Below are 21309 nucleotides of genomic sequence, written 5' to 3'. Positions count from 1 at the left end.
ATTACTTAATGCCTTACCAAGTGTGCAGCAGGGTCGGTATAAGGTAAAGCTATTCCGTTCTGTTTCTATTCCAAAATGGCCGACACCGCTCGCTCATTGGTCTAATTGTTTGAGGTCGCGCCCATTTTCTCTGCCTGTCAAGCGACGTCAGGAATGCTCAAAAACTGCCACATCAAAGTGACGTTTACGCACTCATTATGCTAAATTATGCCGAACAAGCCCGCCAAATTCGTGGAATAACCGGCGAGTGCCCCGTTCCGTTTGGAATAGAAAAAAAAATGGCGGCCTTCTTGATTGCGTTGGCGGCGGCGGCTCGTCAGCCCGAGCGCGGGAGGAGGGAGCCCGAGGATGCGTTTGACATGCCAAACGATCTGTTTCGGCGGCACTTTCACCTGAAGAAAGAACCTCTGCCGTGGCTGTGCGACGAAGTGGCGGAGGAACTCGGAGGCGTGAGAACTTCAGCGCTGTCGGTGGAGCGACAAGTGTTGTGCGCGTTGCGATTCTTCGCAACGGGCAGCTTTCAAGCCTCGGTAGGGAGCGAGGAGACGATCGGCGTGACCCAGCCTGCGGTCAGCAAGTGTGTGCGACGCGCGGCGGAGGCAATCGTCCACGCCGGGGCCCGCAACAAGTGGGTACATTTCCCGAGGACGTCGGAGGAGAAGTCGGCCGTGAAGGAAGGGTTCCTTCGACGCGGCTCCATTCCCGGCCTCATCGGATGTGTGGACGGCAGCCTTATAGCCATCATCGCACCGAAGGGCAAGCAGAAGGCGGCATTCATGTGCCGCAAAGGCTACTACGCCCTCAACACAATGTTCGTAAGTATCTTAATTTTTGTCTAATTTACCCGTCACAGCAACGCGTGGCTTATGCTGCGCGCGCTCTCGTCAGATCTGCAACGCAGGCATGCGGATCCTCGCTTTCGACGCTCTGCGACCGGGGTCAGACCACGACGCCCATGTCTGGAGAACTACGTGGTGGCGTCGTCGGTTCCTGGAGGGGCATATTGCCAAGGCCGGCGAACACCTCCTCGGCAAGCAGCGGGAAAATTTTGTACAGTTGCAATTCTGGCAGCATGCAGCAAAGCGTGCTCGCGCCGTAAGAGAATATTGAAGCCCGAACCCCTTATGTTATAGTCATTAAGTAGATGTAGAAATTTTCCAATGGTATCTGCACGAAAGTGACAACAAACCTGCGCTGTATAAACTAATTTTTAATGTGAGTGTACAGTGCACGCGCTGTCACGTTCTTTTTTACACTGATAGTCATTTGTGAATGAGGACTACACAAAGAGCTGCCTTGCTGCAAATACGGATGCTACTATGTCCCAGCTATTGCTATCTGTGATCACAACTGCGTCAGGTGCTCAGCCTGTATATTGCTTTATTGCAGCCTTTCTGTATAGGTGCACTTTACATGACCGATGCTTCGCCTACTAAACTTTGTGCAGATTTCATACCGTTTTTATGATCCTGCAGGTGACAGCGGCTACCCCCTGGAACCATGGCTCCTGACCCCGGTCACAGACCACCCTCCCATACACACTGCAGAAGGCAGGTACAACACTGCACATGCTGCCATGAGGTCCGTAGTGGAGCGGTGCATTGGGCTTCTGAAGAGCCGCTTCCGCTGCCTTCAGCGGTACCGCGCCCTCCACTACGAACCAGACCGTGCTGCCAACATCGTTGCAGCATGTGTAGTGTTGCACAACTTGTGTCTTGACGAAGGTGGCGTGTTGGATGATGTTGGTGATGACAGCAGAGGCAGCAGTAGTGACAATGAAAGCGGCAACCCCTCCCCACAGAGAGTTCCCCGAGCGAGGGCAGCACGCTTAATGTACTTGAAAGGCTGTGCTGCCCGGGATAATGTTATTAGCTCCTTCGGCACGACACGGCAGCAGCATCAGCACTACCTGAAAAGGGTGCGAAGGCGGCTGCGTCGACAGCAGCAATAAACACGTGCCTGACACTGCAGGCAGATGTTTATTACTGCTGTCTACACACCTAATAGAGAGCAGGAAGCAATGTGAAGGAATGTGTGCAATTAGTGGATAGCGTGCTGTTCTTTTATCGAATCTGCTCAATCATAACCAGCGTTTTCACGTGTCCTCTGCCAGTGAGTTGTCACTACCGGAGATGATTGCATCATTCCACTGTGACACTACATGAGAGCCTTTCATTTAGTACCTGTGGATAGAACACTTTGTGTTCATCAATAGAATGTTGTAGCTACTTCTCTGGGCAGCTGGGGTTTGCCAAATGATTTGCTGCTGCTGCTGTTGTTTCTGTCATCACCTACACTGTCACCGCCATTTGCACTTTGCATAGGAGGATATTGGTCTTCGTCTCCTCGCTTCCTATTTGGGCTGCTGCCAAGCACAACACTTCTCGCTCCACCATGTGTACTGTTCTCACGCACCTTGTAGGCCCTGCGCTGTTTTGCCACACAGCCACCGCACAGTTCCTTGACATGAAGCCAAGTTATGCCGAAAACGATCACCTGGCATGTCAAGCGCGTTATTCTCCCTTGAGAAAGTGTACATATGTAAATAGATCTGAAATTGAAGGAACACAAATTGTAAATATTCATTTGAAGTGCCACTTGCATTGTTTAAAATCGTTTATTTATATCTGCATTGTAAATAAAACCATGTGATCCATCTTAAATGCCATTTTTCATCAAAGCAAATGACAGACAAGTACATAGAGCATGGCTTCATGGCGCCAAAATAGCCGTGTGATGTTCACTACATGAGACCCAGTACACTACCAATGGGCCGTTGGCAGATGTTAAATTGCATAAATACGACACGAGCATAATGATGTTTTTTTTGAACTTGCGGCCAACCATTTATCTTCATCCAGCAACTTAACAGCAAGAAAGATGTCTATTATGTAGTTGGCATGTTTGTAACACGAAATAGTTTCTTTTCAATGACTAGTGCCGTAATAAGATCACGATATAATACAGCCATCACATGCTTTTAAGGAACGACAAGTGAGAAAATGCTTGGCACTTCAACGGTATTTCATATAACAGCTCAGCCTGGCAGCGAATGTCAAAATAGTGGCCACATCGATGGCTCCATTACGTATGTCACAAACTGTGCTCAACTACAATGGGGACTAGATTGTATTGCTATCATAGGTAAGGACACCTGAAATATCACAATAACTATCCCAACAGGCGCTTGGTGTTAACAAAAATTCCAGTTCGGCCACTTTGCATTGCATAGGCACGAATGGTTTGACATTGCAAACATGACATACATATGGCATGAAAATTCATTTCCAGTTATCACAGCATTGTAGTTAAGTGGCCCTGTATGTGTGCAAGACTATGTCGCAGTTGCCGTAAAAGTGATTGCATAGTGTATCTTCCTTGGAAGAACGGTGCACATTGAAACATATCAGTAACAGCAAAACAAAAGTGAACAACAGCTAACGAAAATATGGCAAGAATTCTACATATAAGTTATAACGTCTCACTTGGACAAATAAAAATACACACTAGAAGAAATGAACTTGCGGAAAAAATGCGATTAGGAACAGAAATGCGAAAATATGGAAAAAATTCTACATATAAGTTATATAACGCCTCCTTTGGGCAAACTTGTACTGCAAATGAAAATACACATAAAAGAAATTACCTTGCAAAAAAATATGATTAGGGACAGAAATGTACGGAAAAGTCATATCATCCTTTAGTGCTACATAAAAAAACATGCATTCGTGTTTCAAGTGAAATCACAGCACTATCAGTTTTCACTGCCATGGTCACGCATGACCTGCACATCAGTTCACAAGGCTGGCTACAACTCAGCACAACAGCTTGCGAGGACGTATGAGCACCACCACCAAATGCTGCAGCGGTGATTTGAACAGCAAGATACGCAATACTTGTAGCTACTAGCACTAAAGGATGATATGGGGGAAACAAGCAAAAAAAAACTGTTCCTCATAGCTGAGGCGGCTCGCGGAGGTGAGCCAGGGTAGCCTGGAGCAGGCACAGCGTGGTGGCGATGAGGCCAGTCGCCTCTCGCGAACCACGCATCTCAGCTGCCAGCTGCTGCAGGACCTGCCGGGTCGCCCTCAGCTCCTCCACCAGCTGCTGGTGATGCTGCGAAACAAATTCACTTAGTTCAGCTACAGGTTATGCAATCTAAATGCTTGATTTGCACTGTTTGCAAGTGTTGCAGTTTCAGCGAGGTTACTCTTGAGAGCAGCGAGATCATTTACATATGACATGACAAATGGCCTTGCAAACTTGTATGGTCTGTTATGTTAAAGACATGTGAAACGTAGCACATCCTACCAAGCTGCCTCTGCCTGTCAGAAGACAGTACTGGTGACTAGTTGAATTGTTAAACAAAAGATGATCATGCTGTGATGATACATGCAACCATGAAAATGTTTTGTAAGTTGCTATGTGTTATAGAACACCTCAAAGGAGATGTATAAACGTGCATGAGCCAATGAGCCAAATGACTACAGATGCCTCTCATGTGTAATATGGTTGTCATGTACATTACGATGTGCACTAATCACCTCTTCGAAAAAATGACCTGGCCAAGTTGTACGCACCTGCCTATTTTGCTGCAGCAACAGCTGGTGGAAGTTGGCGGCCTCCGCATTTGCTTCCTCAGCGAGCTGCCCCTGCGGCGCATACTCGGCGGCTGCTCTGCAGGCCGCATCCTCCAGTGGCTGTTGGCGGGGTGGCCTGCGGGGCTGCTGCCGAGCTGATGGTCCTTAAAAATAAAATCCGTAAACAGGATAAAAAAATTTTTGCTCCGTCCTGCGTAGAGATTTTACTGGTTCATTATCAGCTGGAAGCCCAGAAACATAATTCCAGCAACACACCATTCACAAAATGAACAGTAAATTTGCATAAACAGAAAGGCACTACACCATCATAAAATACTACACTGATAGTACTTTCAGCTTGTACGCTACACAAGCTGCATTACAAATGGTGTTAACAGTCAAACAGATTATTGTGCCATTTTGCAGTGACATTTAGGCAGGCACTTTTTCTTTGCCATGTAAATAATATAAATATACAATTTCTGTTTGAAAGATCTTAACAGATACTGCTTTGTTGCTTTGAGTGATGTGTTCGCATTGCAATAGCTGCTGAAGTGCCTTACGTGCAGTGCCACTTGTCCCCGGCTCCATCCCGACGGAAACGTGGGCAGCTCCTGGTGGGGTAGGGGGCACTTCGGCATCATGTGCAGGCTCCTCCTCACCGGAGGTGTCCTGCTGGAATAAAGTACAGGACATAATGTGATTATGTTCCATCAACTGGTTGCAATATCTATTTCACGTATAGTTCTAAATAAGAAAATTCTTAATCCAGCATGTGAGATACTAGTGACTTAGAGCTTTGAGAACTCGTTGCTAATGCTTTACGGATTAACGAGCTATGAAATCCATCACAAGGTGTTTCTTAACAGCATTGCTTTAACAGCAGTGGGGCAGCATTTCCATTCGTGAAAAGTACGGATATCATGTGCTGGCATGTGTGTTGAATTGTAAGAAAACACACACAAGCACACAACGGCAAAATATTCACCACGGTGTAACTACCCGACATCGGTACACATAGCAACGAACATTGCTACACAGCTCGGCGTCGTCCGCGAAGAAGGCCACCGGAGCGAAATCTGGGCCGGTTCTGCCAAGCACGTCGAGCACGCGGCCCTCCAGGCCGCCCAGCTTCCCGCCCCCCGTCTTCCTGCAAATGCATGAACACCGTGAGCTTATACGTTCCGAAGATGTTGCTAGCCGCGGGCTCACCTCTTCTCGGCGCCCACCTGCGCCGCGATTTTCCGGCAGTCATAGCATAGCCGGGCCCCATAGGAGCCCCATCGCCGGGCTGCTTTGACTGCCGGACCGATCGCGTTCAGCGCCGCGGCAATCTCCTCCCACAGGGCTTTTTTTTTGAGCAGCACTCATACTTGGCGAGAGGCTTGTGGCGCCTCTCGCCAAGTATGGATGCTGCTCGATGAATTCAACCAACATAGTGGCCTGCGCGGCCCAAACTCGCGCGCTTTTCGGTGGAGCCGTCATTTCTTCTTCGCTCTAAATTTTCGCCGGACCGCAGCGAATTATTAATTAAAACTTCTTTCTGGGCGAGTTGGTGCATACTTGACATAAAAACTGTTTACAGCGCAAACACATGCAACCACAAAGTATAAGGGAGTGATACAAATGGCACCGCTAGGGAAAGCAGCTCACCGCCTACCTTGGAGAGACCCGTTTCAGAAGCGCCAACCGGAACTTCAGCTGTGGCTGCTGCGAAGCAGCCGCCTCTGCCACCAGTGACCGGCTGTGAGCCGGAAGAGACTTCGCCAGCCGCCAGAGGTTTCTCAGAAGCATCGGGACCTCAGCGTAGGGTACAGCCATCAAGGAATAGACGACCTCCAGACCGCTATGGACACTAAGTACAGAAAGACACGTTTTGCAGTGAGCAGCGCTTGTGTCCTGTCCCTTATACTTTGTGGTTGCATGTGTTTGCGCTGTAAACAGTTTTTATGTCACGCAGCGAATTAATACCAGCAAATCGTACCGTTTCAGATATCCCTATGCCGTTAAAACATAACGGTTACATTCATTTAATGCGTTGTTATTTTATCACGCCATAAGTGTTACGTTAAGTTTAACACAAGTGAATAACAAAAAAAAAGCCTTTTCTCGTGCAAGTTATATCCAGCAGAAGTATCTGTACCGCCCGCACGGGGAAATGTATCACTGCGCAGCAGTGTGTGGCAGAGAAAAAAAAATTAGCCTCTGTCACAGACCCCCTTCGATTTAAATCAGGACCTACATTCGGAGATAGTTGCGATCGTTTATAGAAAACGTTTACTTACCAGCTATATGTTGAGATGCCTTCCAACCTTCATCGATTCTTCCGTATCCTATGCGAATAAAAGCAAAAGTGAACACCATGCGATCACCGCAGATGTTCAGATGCTACTGCTCAGTCATTAAGCTTAAGAAAGAATGATGTGTTTACTCACAGAGCACTACGCTTTCACAGTCTTCATGATGTTCACAGCTTCCAAAATTCTTCTGGGGCGAAAGTACATCTCGTACGCCGAGATTTCATCTAATTAGGCAGCGTTACGGGCAAAAATACACCAAGTGCGGCCCACAGAACCAATCAGCTGTTTCCACGTAGCTGCCATCTTACGTGTGCATAGCGAAACGGATTGGATGCGGAATTGGCGCATGTGTGGCTATGACTCGAAAAATTAAAATATTTGTGTTTACTTTCAAGCGCGTTTCAAGTTATCTTGCGTCAAAAGATTACAAAATAATTTTACTCTCAGCGACATACAATTGTTCTTTTATTAGGCGTTAATATCTAAATGTTAGCTGCTATACGGTTCCTTTGCAAGTAAAAAACAAGCAAAGCATGCTTCCGGCCACGACGGAGGCTGCTGATTGGCTAGATTGAAAAACGTCGCACGTTCCCGCCCCCGTACGCAGAAACAGTCGCGTCATTTTGACGTCCGGAGTTTGGAATACTTTTTGTTTGGAATAGACATACGTTATCGCGCCCCTTCGTATTTACGTGTTACAGGAGTGTAACATGCTGCTGAATTCGTTTTTAAACAAATGCGTTCTCAGTGTTTCAGGTCACAAGTATACAGGCAACCGCCCAAAATGCGATTTCAACTTATGAGCACACCTATGAAGTTCATTGACTGTACGGGGGTATAACAATTTGAAAATCGAAGTCGGTATTTTTCATTAATTCGCAATATTCAACGTGCCATGAAAGTTTTGAATGGTGGTACAGTTTATTGCCAATAATGGTCTGACAGTTCAGCACGATATAAGTTTATTAAGGTAGTACGGTAAATATAACCTTAAAGGCCAAAGGTTTTCATCCAGATTGCTTATTAAAATACAAGACGCAAAGTCTACACTGAAACAATGCGTGCGCTTAGTTGGATATTACTTTCTTTAAAAAAAAATGAATGAACAACGACAAAAATCGCGTGGCAAAGCCACATTTCAGTCCGCGAACAGGCTGTGATTTTGGCAATTTACACAGTTTGAAACAATAGTCATACTTACGTTTATATTACTTATGTTATGTACTGCTTATATTGCTGATTATTTTTCCATCCAGCACTAATTAGGCGATGCACGTATAATGGCACGACGAGGCATAGCAGACCAAACCATGTTTCAAGGTTTTCACTGCTGTCGTGGTAAAATCATGGCCGCTATCTTGTACGCGTTCGAAAGCCGACGTTCGATTTCGCCTCAAGCGATTGGACTAGATTGGCCGAGGCCGCGACATCGGCGCAGCCTGGACAATCGCGCGAGGCGAAATCGAACGTCGGCTTTTCGAACGTGCACAAGATAGCGGCCCATGTTTTAAGTTAAACGCTATCAAAGTTTGTAATTTGAACGCGAAGGAGCGTCGTAAACAAGTGCAGATGTTTGCCTTCTTGCGGTCTTTGATACATATTCTATGACGTTCTAAGTAAGAAAAAAATTGGTATCTAGTTCGTATATGTCTATTTACCTGACTCCGCAAAGTGTCATGTGAAAATGTAAGATATGAGAAAGCAAAAAAAGAAGCAAGAAAGAAAAGAAAAGAAAGACTGGAAAATCGGCCGGCAACTTGTACCAGACGCCTCAAAATCACTTTAGCGAACGTTTTTGTAGCGAAAGCTTTATGCATGCGTTCCTTGCTTTAAAGTGGCTTAGGCTTTCACATTTTGGAGCTTAAAAAAAAAGAATTACCGTGATGATCAAGAGTAAATCTGCATAAAGGAAAGCATTACTAATGTATTCTTGCTGCGTTTGAACATCATCACAAAAACACAGAAAAGAAAAGGAATGAAAAGAAAGGAAAATCTAACGTATTCCACTTTTTCTGGTCTTCATAGAAACTTGGGGCAATGTTTGCCTCGCGAAGACATTCTCATTTCTCTTTCTGACCAGCCCGCTCCTCCTAACCACCTGCGTAATATTCTTTTACTATTTATTATAAGGCGTTGTAAGTTCTTTTTCTTCTGAATTTTCATTTTCCTATTTTTCTTCCCGTTGATAACGCAGCTGCATGGTCGTTGTTTCTTCGCTGGCCGTCTGTAGGAACGAAACATGTGGTCCCAATGTAGCGTGTATTGGTTGTCTGGAAGCGACCGAACCTGTAACTCAGCCCCTTGAATTGTGCCCGCATTGTCTTTGCTTTACCCGTTTCAATAAACAGAACATCTAGCACAGCAGTAACTTTGTGCGTTTAGGAACAATTGTCAAGTTTCGTATAAGCAACGCGCGAGTTACCATTGCGGCCGACATTTAAGTTAACACTTTTTATGACCTATTTTGCTTTCTGAACGCATGAGCGAGTGTCTGATTCTGTACGTCGCGTTCGATCTTGAAATAGTGGTGCATTCATCAACCTAGCCACTTCACGCGGTTGTTGCGAAAAGAGGACCGATGTGGTGGAAAAGCAAATTATGCAGTTGAACGAGTTAGAGCCGTTTGTCATTGTTAGGAACGAGGATATTGTTCAAAGGGCTGTCAAAACTTGTAATAGTTTTAGGAGTTGACGAAGTTGATCAATATTTGTCTGTCTTTATGTTTCGTCTGTCCCTTCTCGTTGGTGCAGAAATTTAGCTAAAAATGGCTACGAGCGAAGCACTGCATGTTCGCAAAACTGCGTTGATTGTTATTCCTTTCTCTCTGGGGAACGAGCGAGGTAGAAGACAGATTTCTGGGCAGAGCTTATCGGGGAGAACGATCCGTAGTATGCATGTCTTTTGAATGTGCCTCCGCTACTTTCTCCGTGATAACGTTGTAGATCACATGTGCGTTGAAGCGCTATAAGGGCAAGTAATGTGTGGCCCTCCGTACTGAAGCACGTTTGACCGTGACGCCGTTTCCTTTTTTTTTTTGCGCCTTGAGCTTCGATCTGTTTTTCGCACGCCCAAAGGGTTCTCTACTTAAACTTGTAATTGTTATCCATGAAGATAAATTATGTAAGTTTGCACCGACAAGCGTGTCTAAGGTGACTTTCGCGCAAATCGCGAAATCCGGTGCACAATACTAAAGTTACGACGAAGCTTTAAAAGCATTATGTGAGGATTTATAGGGACCCGTTAGGGAGCCGTTGTTTCGCAATGATAGGGCATCGGTTCTGTTAAAGTGGCCAAAATAGTGAGCGACAACTTGTTTCCTCCCCTCCGTAAACAAATGCAACTAATTTGTGAGTTCTTTCAGAACAGGATTACGTAATGAAAATAATACTTTGCTGTTCTTCCAATGATTTGTCATTTAGTCACATTATTTTGTTAAATAATGTAATTAAATTATCCTGCTTATTGGCACCTGTGGATGCACTTCCGATTTATTTCTTACTCTACTTCCATGAATTGAATACTGTGTATACCCTGCCGCCACGGTGTTTCTCTGTGTATCGGATCTGCGCATTTCGCTGCCATGTACATACGTTGCTTACTCAACAATCTGCGTACTGCTCTTGACTTCAAGTTCAAGCACTGCAAAGTCTTATTGCAATTTTTCTGCAGTGCGCTAGGCATGCAGCGATCTGTTTTGTTCGCCGTGATCACTACAGTATTACATGCTTCTAGCGCTGAAGCATTCTCATCTACAAGAGGACTTCGCAGCCTTGCAAGCGTAGAAAATTAGCAAATTAGGCATGTGTTGTCATTAGTTACGGCACGCGCTTAGAAAACAAGGTGTTGTCTTAGAACTGCGGTCAAAAACTACGTGGAAGGCCGATGTGCACCCTCGAGCAAGAAAGAGCACACGGACCAGAATCCCCGCAGAAATTTTCTTCGCATCTCAGAGGCACAGACTTAAGTTGCTGAGTGCGCTGGCAATTCCGCAGTGCTCCGTTTGGACTGCACCACCAGTCCACCATTTTTTTTCAATTCAATTCAATTTTTATTTCCAGAAATACAAAGTGTTCTGGTGGATACCATAGGCTAAAAGCTGTTGGAAAACAGCTTGACTAGGCCGATGGTCCATTACAAGGCATACATGGTGGTTGCATCAAAATTGTAACATTGTTAGACACTCAGAATAAATAAATTACATAAATGCACAATAGCAAGACCGAAAATAATATAAAGACTAAGAGAAAAAAAAACATAATTAATACATAATTGATACATCAGAAAAAATGGAAGTATGTGTGTAAGGGTTAATAATAAGACTAATACAAGTCGCTCTGTTATAGAGAGTAGATAGTACAGACTAAAAAGAAAAAAACACCCATTCGATACACCAGAAGATAGAATTACATGTGTATGGGTTACAATATCAGTAACGCGTACAGTTGCCTCTGAAAGAACGATAAACAATCACTGATCACATGTTTACAAAATGCATTCGCAGTTCCTTCGATGAAGAGGTATATGTACCTTTATAGTTATTTAATATATGTGGTAGATTATGTTTTAATGACTGTAGGCTATATTTATTTCGAAACCACGGGACATACCATGTATCACTATTTCTCGTATTGGAAGAATTGAATTTTGGTGTCAAAGATGCAGTAGACACTAGGAAATTTTTGAAGGCAGTATTTGAGAAATAAAATGAATTTAGAAGGCGAAACGTGTAGAAATATTCTATTTTTATAATTTTATGCTTTAGGAACGCTGGCCGCGTTGTTTCCAGATAACCCATGTTGTCAATGTGCCGAATCATTTTCTTTTGCAAAGAAAGGATTTTCATGATGTTTGTCTTTCCTGTAGTCGCCCACACTAAGCTACAGTAATTTAAATGGGAAAAAAATAAGGCATAATAAATGTTCAGTTTTGCTTTGGTTGGAAGAAGACGCCGACATCGAGACACAACGCCTATGATAGCAGACATTTTTGTGCAGATATTTTCAACATGTTTATCCCAAGTAAGGTGCGAGGAAAAAGTGACGCCTAATATTTTATGTTCATCGACAATTTGCAGTTCTTTACCCGCACACACTAAGGTTTGATTACTAGTAATAACTTTATTTTTTGCGCGAAATAACATTACTTTTGTTTTCGTAGGGTTTATTTTTAGGCAATTAGCGACTGACCATTCAGATAGCTTATTGAGTAGAAAGTTACATTTTTCTATTAATTCTTGTGAATTCGGACCAGAAATGAGAAGATTAGTGTCATCGGCATACACGATAAATTTTACAGTTGTATCAATATTAGTAATGTCGTTAATATAAAGGTTAAAAAGTATAGGACCTAGTACGCTCCCTTGTGGCACGCCATTTACTAAAGGAACAAAACTTGACTTTTCGTGTTTTATACATACTGATTGTTTTCGATTAGTAAGGTAAGACTCAAATAATGCTAAAGGAATACCTCTAATGCCATTCTGTGATAATTTCCATAGCAAAATTTTATGATTTATACAATCGAATGCCTTACTGAAATCAATGAATAGTGCCAATGTGAAGAGATTTCTTTCTATGTTTTTTAGTACATGCTCCTTGAGTGTGAGCAAAGCAGTTACTGTTGACCTACCTTTACGAAAGCCGAACAGAGCACCAGATAGAATGTTTTGTCTGTCGAAAAAGTTTGATAAGCGAGAAAAAATAAACCATTCCGAGTTGTATCCACAGAGGGAGAAGAAAGTTGACTTCGTTGCCCAATCCTTGGTCTATATACGTTCGCTCGGGGGAGTACAGCCTTTGTGAAAAGTGCAGACGGGTTACTCCGCGCCTTCAACGTATGCCTGTGTGCTTCGGCTGCGTGGGGCGCTTACCGTGGCGCTTCTGACACTCCAGACCTGTGGAAAGTTAGTACGAGAGTTGACGCCACTCCCCAGGGCAATGGAACTTCTGGGATACCCCAGATACTCCCTTAAACAGGCGGCAATCAGTCACCTGGAGGTGCGTTGTAATCAATGAGGCTGAGGACATGCGCTAGTGAAATTTAGCGAAATTTGTGTTGCATTAATGTAGGCCATTGACTTACTGCGTGAGGTGGATGGTTTCACTCGTGCTCTCGTGTGAATATACCGCGTGTTTCTGTGATCTGGGATTATTAAAAAGTAAAAATAGCATATATATATATATATATATATATATATATATATATATATATATATATATATATATATATATATATATATATATATATATATATATATATATATATATAAATTTGAGGTCTTCAGCTTCAAATCACAGCCAGATAGGAGAACTTGCGCGATGATCGCCAATACAACTGCTATTTAACAGTTTCACTAATTTTTTTATATATAGTGACTTTAGGGGCATACTGTAACTACAGAATTTAAGTCGGCCATTACTCAAAGCCTAAGCTTTTCCTTGAAACATTCTTACTTTGTGCCACTTTCTAGAAATGCGCACTAAAAGAATGTGCCGCAAAAGGAATCAGGCGAACAGTTTTTTCATATCCTGCATATTTACACAGCACGGAAAAATGAAGTTCACTGTTTGACGGAAGCCCGTCTGGTCGGATGGAGCATGGTGAAAAGGTAAACAAAACCCGGGGGCACTACACCGACCAACGCAAAATTTAAAAAAAAAATTACTTTGGTCGGCGTAGGGCCCCCGGGTTTTGTCTACCTTTTCACCAAGTACGGAAAAATTTTAAATGGAAGTGGAATGCGTTTTGCTGCAGATTTCGAGGATTTATTTCTTGAAGACAAACGGTGACAAAGGTCAAAGACAAAGGTCAAAGCTGCAGTATGTCCGAGCACGGAACGTGACCGTCTTCCGAGGACTTATCTAATCCAATAACAGGTTTCGAATCGATGCCATCGAAAGCCCGGGTATTTCGCCCCTGCATGCTCACAACCCAAGAGGTGTTACTTTGTATCAGAAACACCACTAGCGATGTCATTTGTCGTTTTAGTAGGCATCGAGCATGGATTCATGGCAAATTATTTGCAGTTTGCAGGAGCATGGCATGATAAAACGCTTCAAAAATGCAGCAGACGGGAATTATTTTCTTGAAATGGCTGTTACTTTGTTCTCCAATATGCTCATGAGTGTTACGGAGAACCCCCAATGTTTTAGGCAGGAAATGAGGAGGAGGTTCGAATGTTTGCTGCGAGGCTGCGTAAAGGCCAAGATATAGTTCGGCGTTCTCGGCGCGCCAGGCCGCGGCAGGCGAAGTCGGATACGCTGCGCTAGCGACGCCAGGGGTGCAAGAAATTTGCTTCCTCTAGAGTTCGGCGTGCGCGCGCAGCTCGAGGCTGGCGCCATCTGTGCGTCCGGGAGCGCAACTTCGCCGCGGCGAACAGCTGTTTACATGGCGCATGCCCGTCGTTCGGGTAGCGCGCGCGCTTCTCGTTCCGCGCGCTGTTAGTGCGCTAAAATAAAAACTTTTGCGGGATGGCGTTAACTTGTCCTGACAGCCAGAAAAAAAAAACAAGGTTTTACGTGCGAAATCCACTTTCTTTCTGACCTGGGCTTCTTTAACGTGTACCTAAATCTAAGCACACGGGTGTTTTTCGCATTTCGCCCCCATCGAAATGCGGCCGCCGTGCCTGACAGCCAGAACATCGCACTCATATTGCTAGTACTTCGGCTACGTCAAAAACGGAAGCGGACCATGTATGTACATGCGAAAGCTATTCGACAAGCGCCCTCAACTCGGCGACTACCACCAGCTAGTACAGGAGCTGCGAAATGCAGCTTACCTGTGGCGAGACCACACTGCTTTCGTATAGCTTCCCACGCGTTGTTCTTGCGCTCTGTGTCGCGGTAGTCCATGCGTTTCACATCGTATACACATGGAAGATTGCAAATCGCTTCAAGCAGGCGTCCTCACTCGCGCTGTCATCCCGCACGGATGTTGAAAAAACCACAGCCGCACTGTCAGTACGCGCACCGCAGGCCGCCATTCTGCCTTCTGCTCGCTGCCGCTACAGCGCGCAGTGCATTCTGGTCTAGCGTCAGCCGCGTGAAATAGAACACGCTCTATCTCCGCGCCGGCGGCGTTGAGTTCGCCAAGCGCGCCTGGGCACGCCGGCTACGCCGTGACGCCGAACTGTAGAGTGCGCGTTTTTCACCGACGTCGCTTAACCGCGACGCGCGTGGCCGCGCGCGCGCGTTACGCCGGACTATATCTTGCCCTGTAGAGTGCGCGTTTTTCACCGACGTCGCTTAACCGCGACGCGCGTGGCCGCGCGCGCGCGTTACGCCGGACTATATCTTGCCCTTAAGGAAATAGGCACGCGTGTCGAGAATAAAAAGTAGTAAACGATGCGGGCAGGCCGGTCGATGTTCAAATAAATCCGCGCAGCTGGGCCACGTGACATATCTCTCTTCGCAGTTGCCGCTGTGTCCAATCGTCGTCCGGAGTCGTCGCCATCATCTGCGTCATGATCTCCGCGCTACGTGGGGGGGGGGGGGGGGGGAAGAAGTGCCTCTGGCGTTCGCACCGGCGCTCGTGCTCCCTTTCCCCCCGCCCACCCTTTCCCCGCCGCGTTGCTCGCGTGCGCTCGTCGCTGTCGGCGATGTTGGCGATTCTTCGGGCACACTGCGTCCACCGTGCGGGCCGATATGAACGGCGGTCCAACGACGCCGGCGCGCTACGCCGCGTCCGGCGCACCGGTGGCGGCCGCTCTGCCCGCGGCCTGCGCCCTGCGCTCCCCGACCGGCCGGCAGCCCAAGTGCGCCCGCTGCCGGAACCACGGCCGCCGCCGATTGGTGCGCGGTCACAAGCGCCACTGTCCCTTTCGGGAGTGCACCTGCGAGAAGTGCGAGCTCATTGCCGAACGCCAGCGGGTCATGGCCAAGCAAGTGGCCCTGAGGAGGTGATCGCGCAGCCTCTACTCGCGCTTCTTTCTTTTTTCTTCTCGTCCGCAGACCGTGCTTATACGTGTCCGTGCCTGCAGCTGCCTTGTTTAATGGGCTGAACGGAGCACTTGTTGTGCGCAACGGGAGGGAGGAGGCCACAGATCTCCAACTTTACGTACAATACGGTTGCAGCTGCTGCTGCGTAAGTCGTGGCTGTACTTTTGTGGCGACGTAATTATAACCCGTGCCATATTGTAAATACTGCGTACTTGCTGTGCTTGAGCTTCATTGTATTTAGAGAATCGGGGAGGAAGCGTTAAAGTTGCTTAGCTTTGATGTTCTTCGTAAGGAAACCGATATCCAATATTTGTCTATGCGGAAAACGTGACAAAACCACGAGGCCGAAAGCAGTCTTTGCCCGGTGTGCACTCTCTACAGTGGTCCTTATATTTTTTCTGCTATATTGTTAGCATTTTCCATCTAATTTTTTGCGTTAATTATTTCTCGCGAACACTTAAAAACTCTCTAAAAAATCATCCAGCATAATGATCGTGAAGGAACTCTATCTGATTGTTGCAGCGGCTTCTGCATTGTAACACATTCGGGCCAGTTGGCGCATCGCTAATATCAGAGTGGTATTATACAAAGTGTTCACCTGGTAATACAACGTAGGCTCTAGGACAATGCTCCAAGTCTCTTAGAATGTCTATCGGGTGGCATGACAGCCTGGTCATTTCGTTTTTTCCACACGTCCCGTCTATTGATTGTTACGCGGAGCACAGTCGAATTCATGCAAACGTAGCAGTTCGTTCTTACAAGTTGCAAGAAAACTGGGTTGTCCTCCATAGCTGACTGTTCTAGCCGCCATGGGTTGTGGCCGTCATTACTGCAACTTTGCACATGCCATTGTTTATTTTTATTTAAACTTTTCTTTTTCATTTACGCAGCATTTGTCAGACCTTTGTGCTTGAGTGTAAATGCAGATAACACATCTGTTCGCCCGCACCATTTTTCGTTTACGTGACGGACTATGCCGGTCACGGTACATCAGCTGAAAATTCGTACGTTTTCACAAAAAGCACCTACACATATTGGCTCAAATTCCTGCGTCAGCGAGTCACTTCACACACAGGTGGCCTTCGATTTCGCACGATTGAACACTCTCAGGCTCGGAGATCGGTCGTATAAAAAAGCGCGACATTTCAAATGCTTGGAAATTTGCGAGGATGTAACCCTTAGGAGTACTTAAATATTAGCGCTGAGCTAGTTGGAGCGTGGAACATTTAGGACATTTCCAGCACTTAGGGGAAAAAAATAAAAAATAAAGACCACACACCACTATTATAAGAAGACAGAAATGATGGAAAAGATTGTCCTGTCGTCTCTTCTGGGTCCAGTCTAGTCGTCTGACTGCCCTGTAGTTCTTTTTGCCCGATTCTCCGATGTTTCTTCCTCCTCCGCCTAAGCGCATCTCAGAAGTGCGGCCCCGGGGTGTAAGCGCGCGCGTCTGTCTGTCTGTGCCAACGGTGCGCGCGTGCTTGTGCCGACAGGGCGCAAGCAGCCGCCGAATCCACGGGCCACCAGCTGATGTCTGATGACGAGAACGACGTCGATCCTGCCGGCCCTGTCCTCGGTCTGCACATTGCCCCTCCGTCGCAGTGGAATTCGGGCGACGCCGTGGCGCCCGAGCCGATGTCCCCACTCGCACAGGGAACGTCGGCCTTTGCTGCCGCAGGTGAGCGATTTGTTTCTTCGTTTCGATACCGCGAAATATGGAAAAAGAATTATGAGGTTTTTACTTGCCAAAACCAAGATCGAATTCTGAGGCACGCCACAGTAAGGGGCTCCGAATTAATTTTGATCACCTGAGGTGCCTTAAGGTGCCTTATACGTGCACCTGAATCTAAGTGCGCGAACGTGTTTGCACTTCGTTTCCTATCGCGGTGCGGCTGCTGCGGCCGGGATCGAACCAGTGCTCTCCGCCTCGAGCTCAGAATCGCAACGCCATAGCCGCTAAGCTACCGCTGTGGGTATCGATTATCAATGTCATTATACCACCTGCTCTAGAAAAAAAAATTGAACGCATTAAACGAAAGTGCATGTGACAACTAAATAATGAACAATGGCGGCGATGTGGGCTTGTTAGCACATCTTGACTGACTGTGGTCGGGCGCTGGGAAACACAAGAACAAAGAAGGCGCATTGGACGCTCAGGCGCTTCTCTGGTTTTCGTGTGTCCCTGCGCTCAACCCCTTTAATTAAATAGCGTTTTCTTGCCTTCTCAGGTGGACTTTTGCAAGAGGCGGAAATTCCGAATGTCTAAGAAGAGGTTAATTAAAAGGTTCACTAAACAACTTATTTAATTCGTAAATATAGGGCGCAATTGCAATCTAGTGAATTCGTGTACACTTCGCAAAATTTCTAAGATACACGTTCGCTGGTTAGGAGTTATCCATCCTGAAAATTTCCTAAAAAATATCTTGGCATTTCTGATAACATTGTGCTATACTGTTAGACGGATGCTTTTGAGAAACTGCTAATTGAAACGCCAGTGAGTTTTGCAGCACGTTTTAAGGGCAGATACCTGGAAAGTATTCGCTAGATGCGCATATGCGGGAAATCAGACATGGGCTGAGTCCTTTTCGCGAATCTTAAGTGGCCACACAGGCCGCTCCGCCCCCGTTAGCAAAGGCATCAGGCGGCCGTGAAGAGTGAATGACGGCATTAACATAGAATTGGAAGGAATAGCTACCATTATACCCGCCATGACTTTACTACGGCGGGACTTCAATTCCGCGATTACAACAAGTACACTGGAGTCAGTGAATACAACGATAATTATTGGATATCTCACCTAAGCTGTCTGGACATAAAGCTTTATCGTTCAAGTCATTTGCGATTCCACTCTTCAGACAAGTCATCTGAAAAAGACGAATCACTCTATATGCCCTATGCGACTGTTGTTGCAACCAAGGAGTCGAACTGAAAACAAAAAAAAAATACCGGTTCGGCTCAGGTTCGGGTGCAGCGCACTTCGATTTTGTTCCGCTTCAGTTCCGCTTTGGAGAAATAAAAAATTTATAACGGGTCACGAGCCGATTCAGCAGAGTAAACTTTATCCTGCCCTGTATGGCGAACTGCTGGAGAGTGCTATTGACTTGTCCGCATGGTGCATGGGTAGGCATTGTTGCCAGGAGGCGGAAGAGGTGGGCTTCCTGGCCCATGGGAAAGCAAATCAATGTTTTTTTTTTACACGAATATCAGTAGAGTGTAATCTTGTAAAGTTGCAGCAGGCACGCACAAAACGACAGTCGTCTTAGGCAGTGTCGTCGCAAGGGTGTGCGCGCGCGATATCAACGCGTGCTGCACCGTTCTCGCGATTCCTTTTATTGTCATCACTACTGAGTGCAGGGAGAACATAGGAAATCTGTGGGGGTGTTTGATTAGCAAGATCGAATACTAGTATTTGAGAGCGAAAAAAAAAAGTCTACCGCCAAATATCGAGTAAAATATAGAATATTTCCAATTTCTAGAAAAAGTGAGACGAAAAATTTCGCAGATCCTGTTCGGCTACAAAAGGCTAGTTTGCATCATTTCATACTGTACACAGTGATGTAGTACGATCACATCTGGTGCACGATGACATTGAAAAAAAAAGGGGGAGAAGGGGTCAGGAGAATCCCAAGTACATGCAATGGAGTGCACAGGCGCTAATTGAAAGAGAACGAAGGGCAACATTGCAGCGCCGCGCAACGTTTTGAAAAAATGCACACATCATGAGATTGGTCAAACAATATATTTATTTGTCTAAATCTAAACAGCGAATTAAATTAGGAGAAGTGTGGGAGAGGTCTTTGTCCTGCAGTGGGCGTAACCATGATGATGATGATGATGATGATGAAACAGCGAATTCATGGGCTATCTAATACGATACCTGCTTCCTAAATGGCTAGCAACTATTGTGCATATTTAAACTCCTCCGTGTGTTCGTTGGGGAACACGATCATCTGCACAGTTGTCGGCCTGCTAAACAAGAATCACATAGACGAGTCTCGTTTGGGTAAGCCTTTTGCATAAGCCGTTTGCATAAGTCCTTTGCATAAGAATCGAGAATACTGGATTAGTATTCGAGAATTTCTATCTTCGTCTATCTCGACTAAAGAATACTAGTATTCCGAGACGTTTAAGAAATGGATTTGTAAGCGCAAAGTGTCGTGGTCACAACTGGATTATCGTAGAGGTTTTCCTTTTTTGGAAATTTCGCATTGCGATTTAGGGACACAACATTGCAGAATGGAAAAAATATTTGTGAATATATATATATATATATATATATATATATATATATATATATATATATATATATATATATATATATATATATATATATATATATATATATATTGCCGCGACGCCATCTGTGCCCGACCACGAAGACGACGACCTCGGGGTGCACAAGCGAGGTGCTAGAGAAGAAGCCTGAATTGAGCGTTTGTCCATATAATTGTCTCGATAAAAATACCGCTCTCCGCTCTTGTCTCAAGTGAGCCGTGACACTGGTGGACGTGCTGGGTATCGCATCATCGCCTAATGATAGGGACGACTCCTGCGAGTAGCCCTGCATCCAGCCCTTCAAGACATCATCCACGCGTCGAGACACCTGTGCAACGCGCATGCCGCCCCCTGCAAGGTCTGTGCCCGGAATTCAGCCTCTTGCAAGGAACTTTGTCAGCGACCTCACCGGCTCCAGAAATGGCGCTTGCAATTCCAGCGCGGGTGACTGTTCAAAACAATGTAGTCCCCACAAACTTCCACGGTGACACGTACGAAGGCGCCGAAGACTGGCTGGACAAGTACGAACGCGTAGCTAAGGTCAATCAGTGGCGTCCGGACGAGAAGCTTTCCAATGTGTATTTCGCTCTTGAAGGTAGCACAAGGACGTGGTTCCAACAGCGAAAGGCACATTTGACAACGTGGGACGAATTTTGCCGTCAGCTACTTGATACCTTCGGAAGCAGTGATCGTCGAGATAATGCACAACGCCTTCTCGAGCTGCGCATTCAGAAGGCCAACGAAAGTGTTTCGATGTTTGCCGAGGACATGTCTCGTTTGTTTCGCCACGTGGCTCCCAACATGCCTGATTCGAAGAAGCTGAGCCATCTCACGCACGGCGTCAAAGAACAGCTATTCGCTGGTCTCGTACGCAACCCGCCCACAACAGTGGAAGAATTCATTAGGGAAGCCACAGCAATCGAGCGGGCGCTGCAACAGCGTTGCTGGCAATACGAACGCCTGACTAACGATGCGCCTGTAGGAGCCGCAGTACTGACAGTGACAGGCGAGACCTCGATGCGTCAACTAATAAGAGACATTGTGCGCGAGAAGATTGCGAAGCAAACTGTGGTACCGAAGGAGTTTACTGTTGCTTCGGTCGCTGAAGTTGTCCACCAAGAAATCCGGCAAGCATTTGCATCACCTGAGCCACTCCCTGAACCGTGTCCCGACCCACGCTTCGAGCCGCGCACATACAGCTACGCAGACGCTGTACGT

General features: G+C 46.0%; 3 protein-coding genes across 3 annotated transcripts in view; 2 read left to right on the top strand and 1 right to left on the bottom strand.

Moving 5' to 3' along the window:
* Positions 1-359: 359 nt before the first annotated feature.
* LOC139053112 (putative nuclease HARBI1) lies at positions 360-1951 on the top strand. The gene is made up of 2 exons (XM_070530268.1): positions 360-819; positions 1476-1951. Exons 1-2 carry the CDS (start codon positions 360-362, stop codon positions 1949-1951), a joined length of 936 nt encoding a protein of 311 aa, XP_070386369.1.
* A 774-nt stretch (positions 1952-2725) lies between these two features.
* LOC139053111 (uncharacterized) lies at positions 2726-6374 on the bottom strand. Its single transcript, XM_070530267.1, has 5 exons — positions 6241-6374; positions 5610-5730; positions 5144-5252; positions 4581-4744; positions 2726-4116 (listed from the first exon to the last, which is right to left on the bottom strand). The coding sequence occupies exons 1-5, from the start codon at positions 6372-6374 to the stop codon at positions 3955-3957; spliced, it is 690 nt and encodes a 229-aa protein (XP_070386368.1). The 3' UTR covers positions 2726-3954.
* Positions 6375-15494: 9120 nt separating this feature from the next.
* LOC139053110 (uncharacterized) overlaps positions 15495-21309 on the top strand; it is a 57305-nt gene continuing 51490 nt past the window's right edge. The window contains exons 1-2 of the mRNA XM_070530266.1: positions 15495-15776; positions 17310-17494. Coding sequence (XP_070386367.1) covers positions 15523-15776; positions 17310-17494 — 439 coding nt within the window. The 5' untranslated portion in view covers positions 15495-15522. The remainder of the gene's footprint in view (positions 15777-17309; positions 17495-21309) is intronic.

The sequence above is a fragment of the Dermacentor albipictus genome, unplaced genomic scaffold (genome assembly GCF_038994185.2).
Source record: "Dermacentor albipictus isolate Rhodes 1998 colony unplaced genomic scaffold, USDA_Dalb.pri_finalv2 scaffold_73, whole genome shotgun sequence".
In the NCBI taxonomy this organism is placed as follows: Eukaryota; Metazoa; Arthropoda; class Arachnida; order Ixodida; family Ixodidae; genus Dermacentor; species Dermacentor albipictus.
Note: the sequence above shows the minus strand (reverse complement) of the source record. Positions and strands in the feature narration are given on the sequence as shown.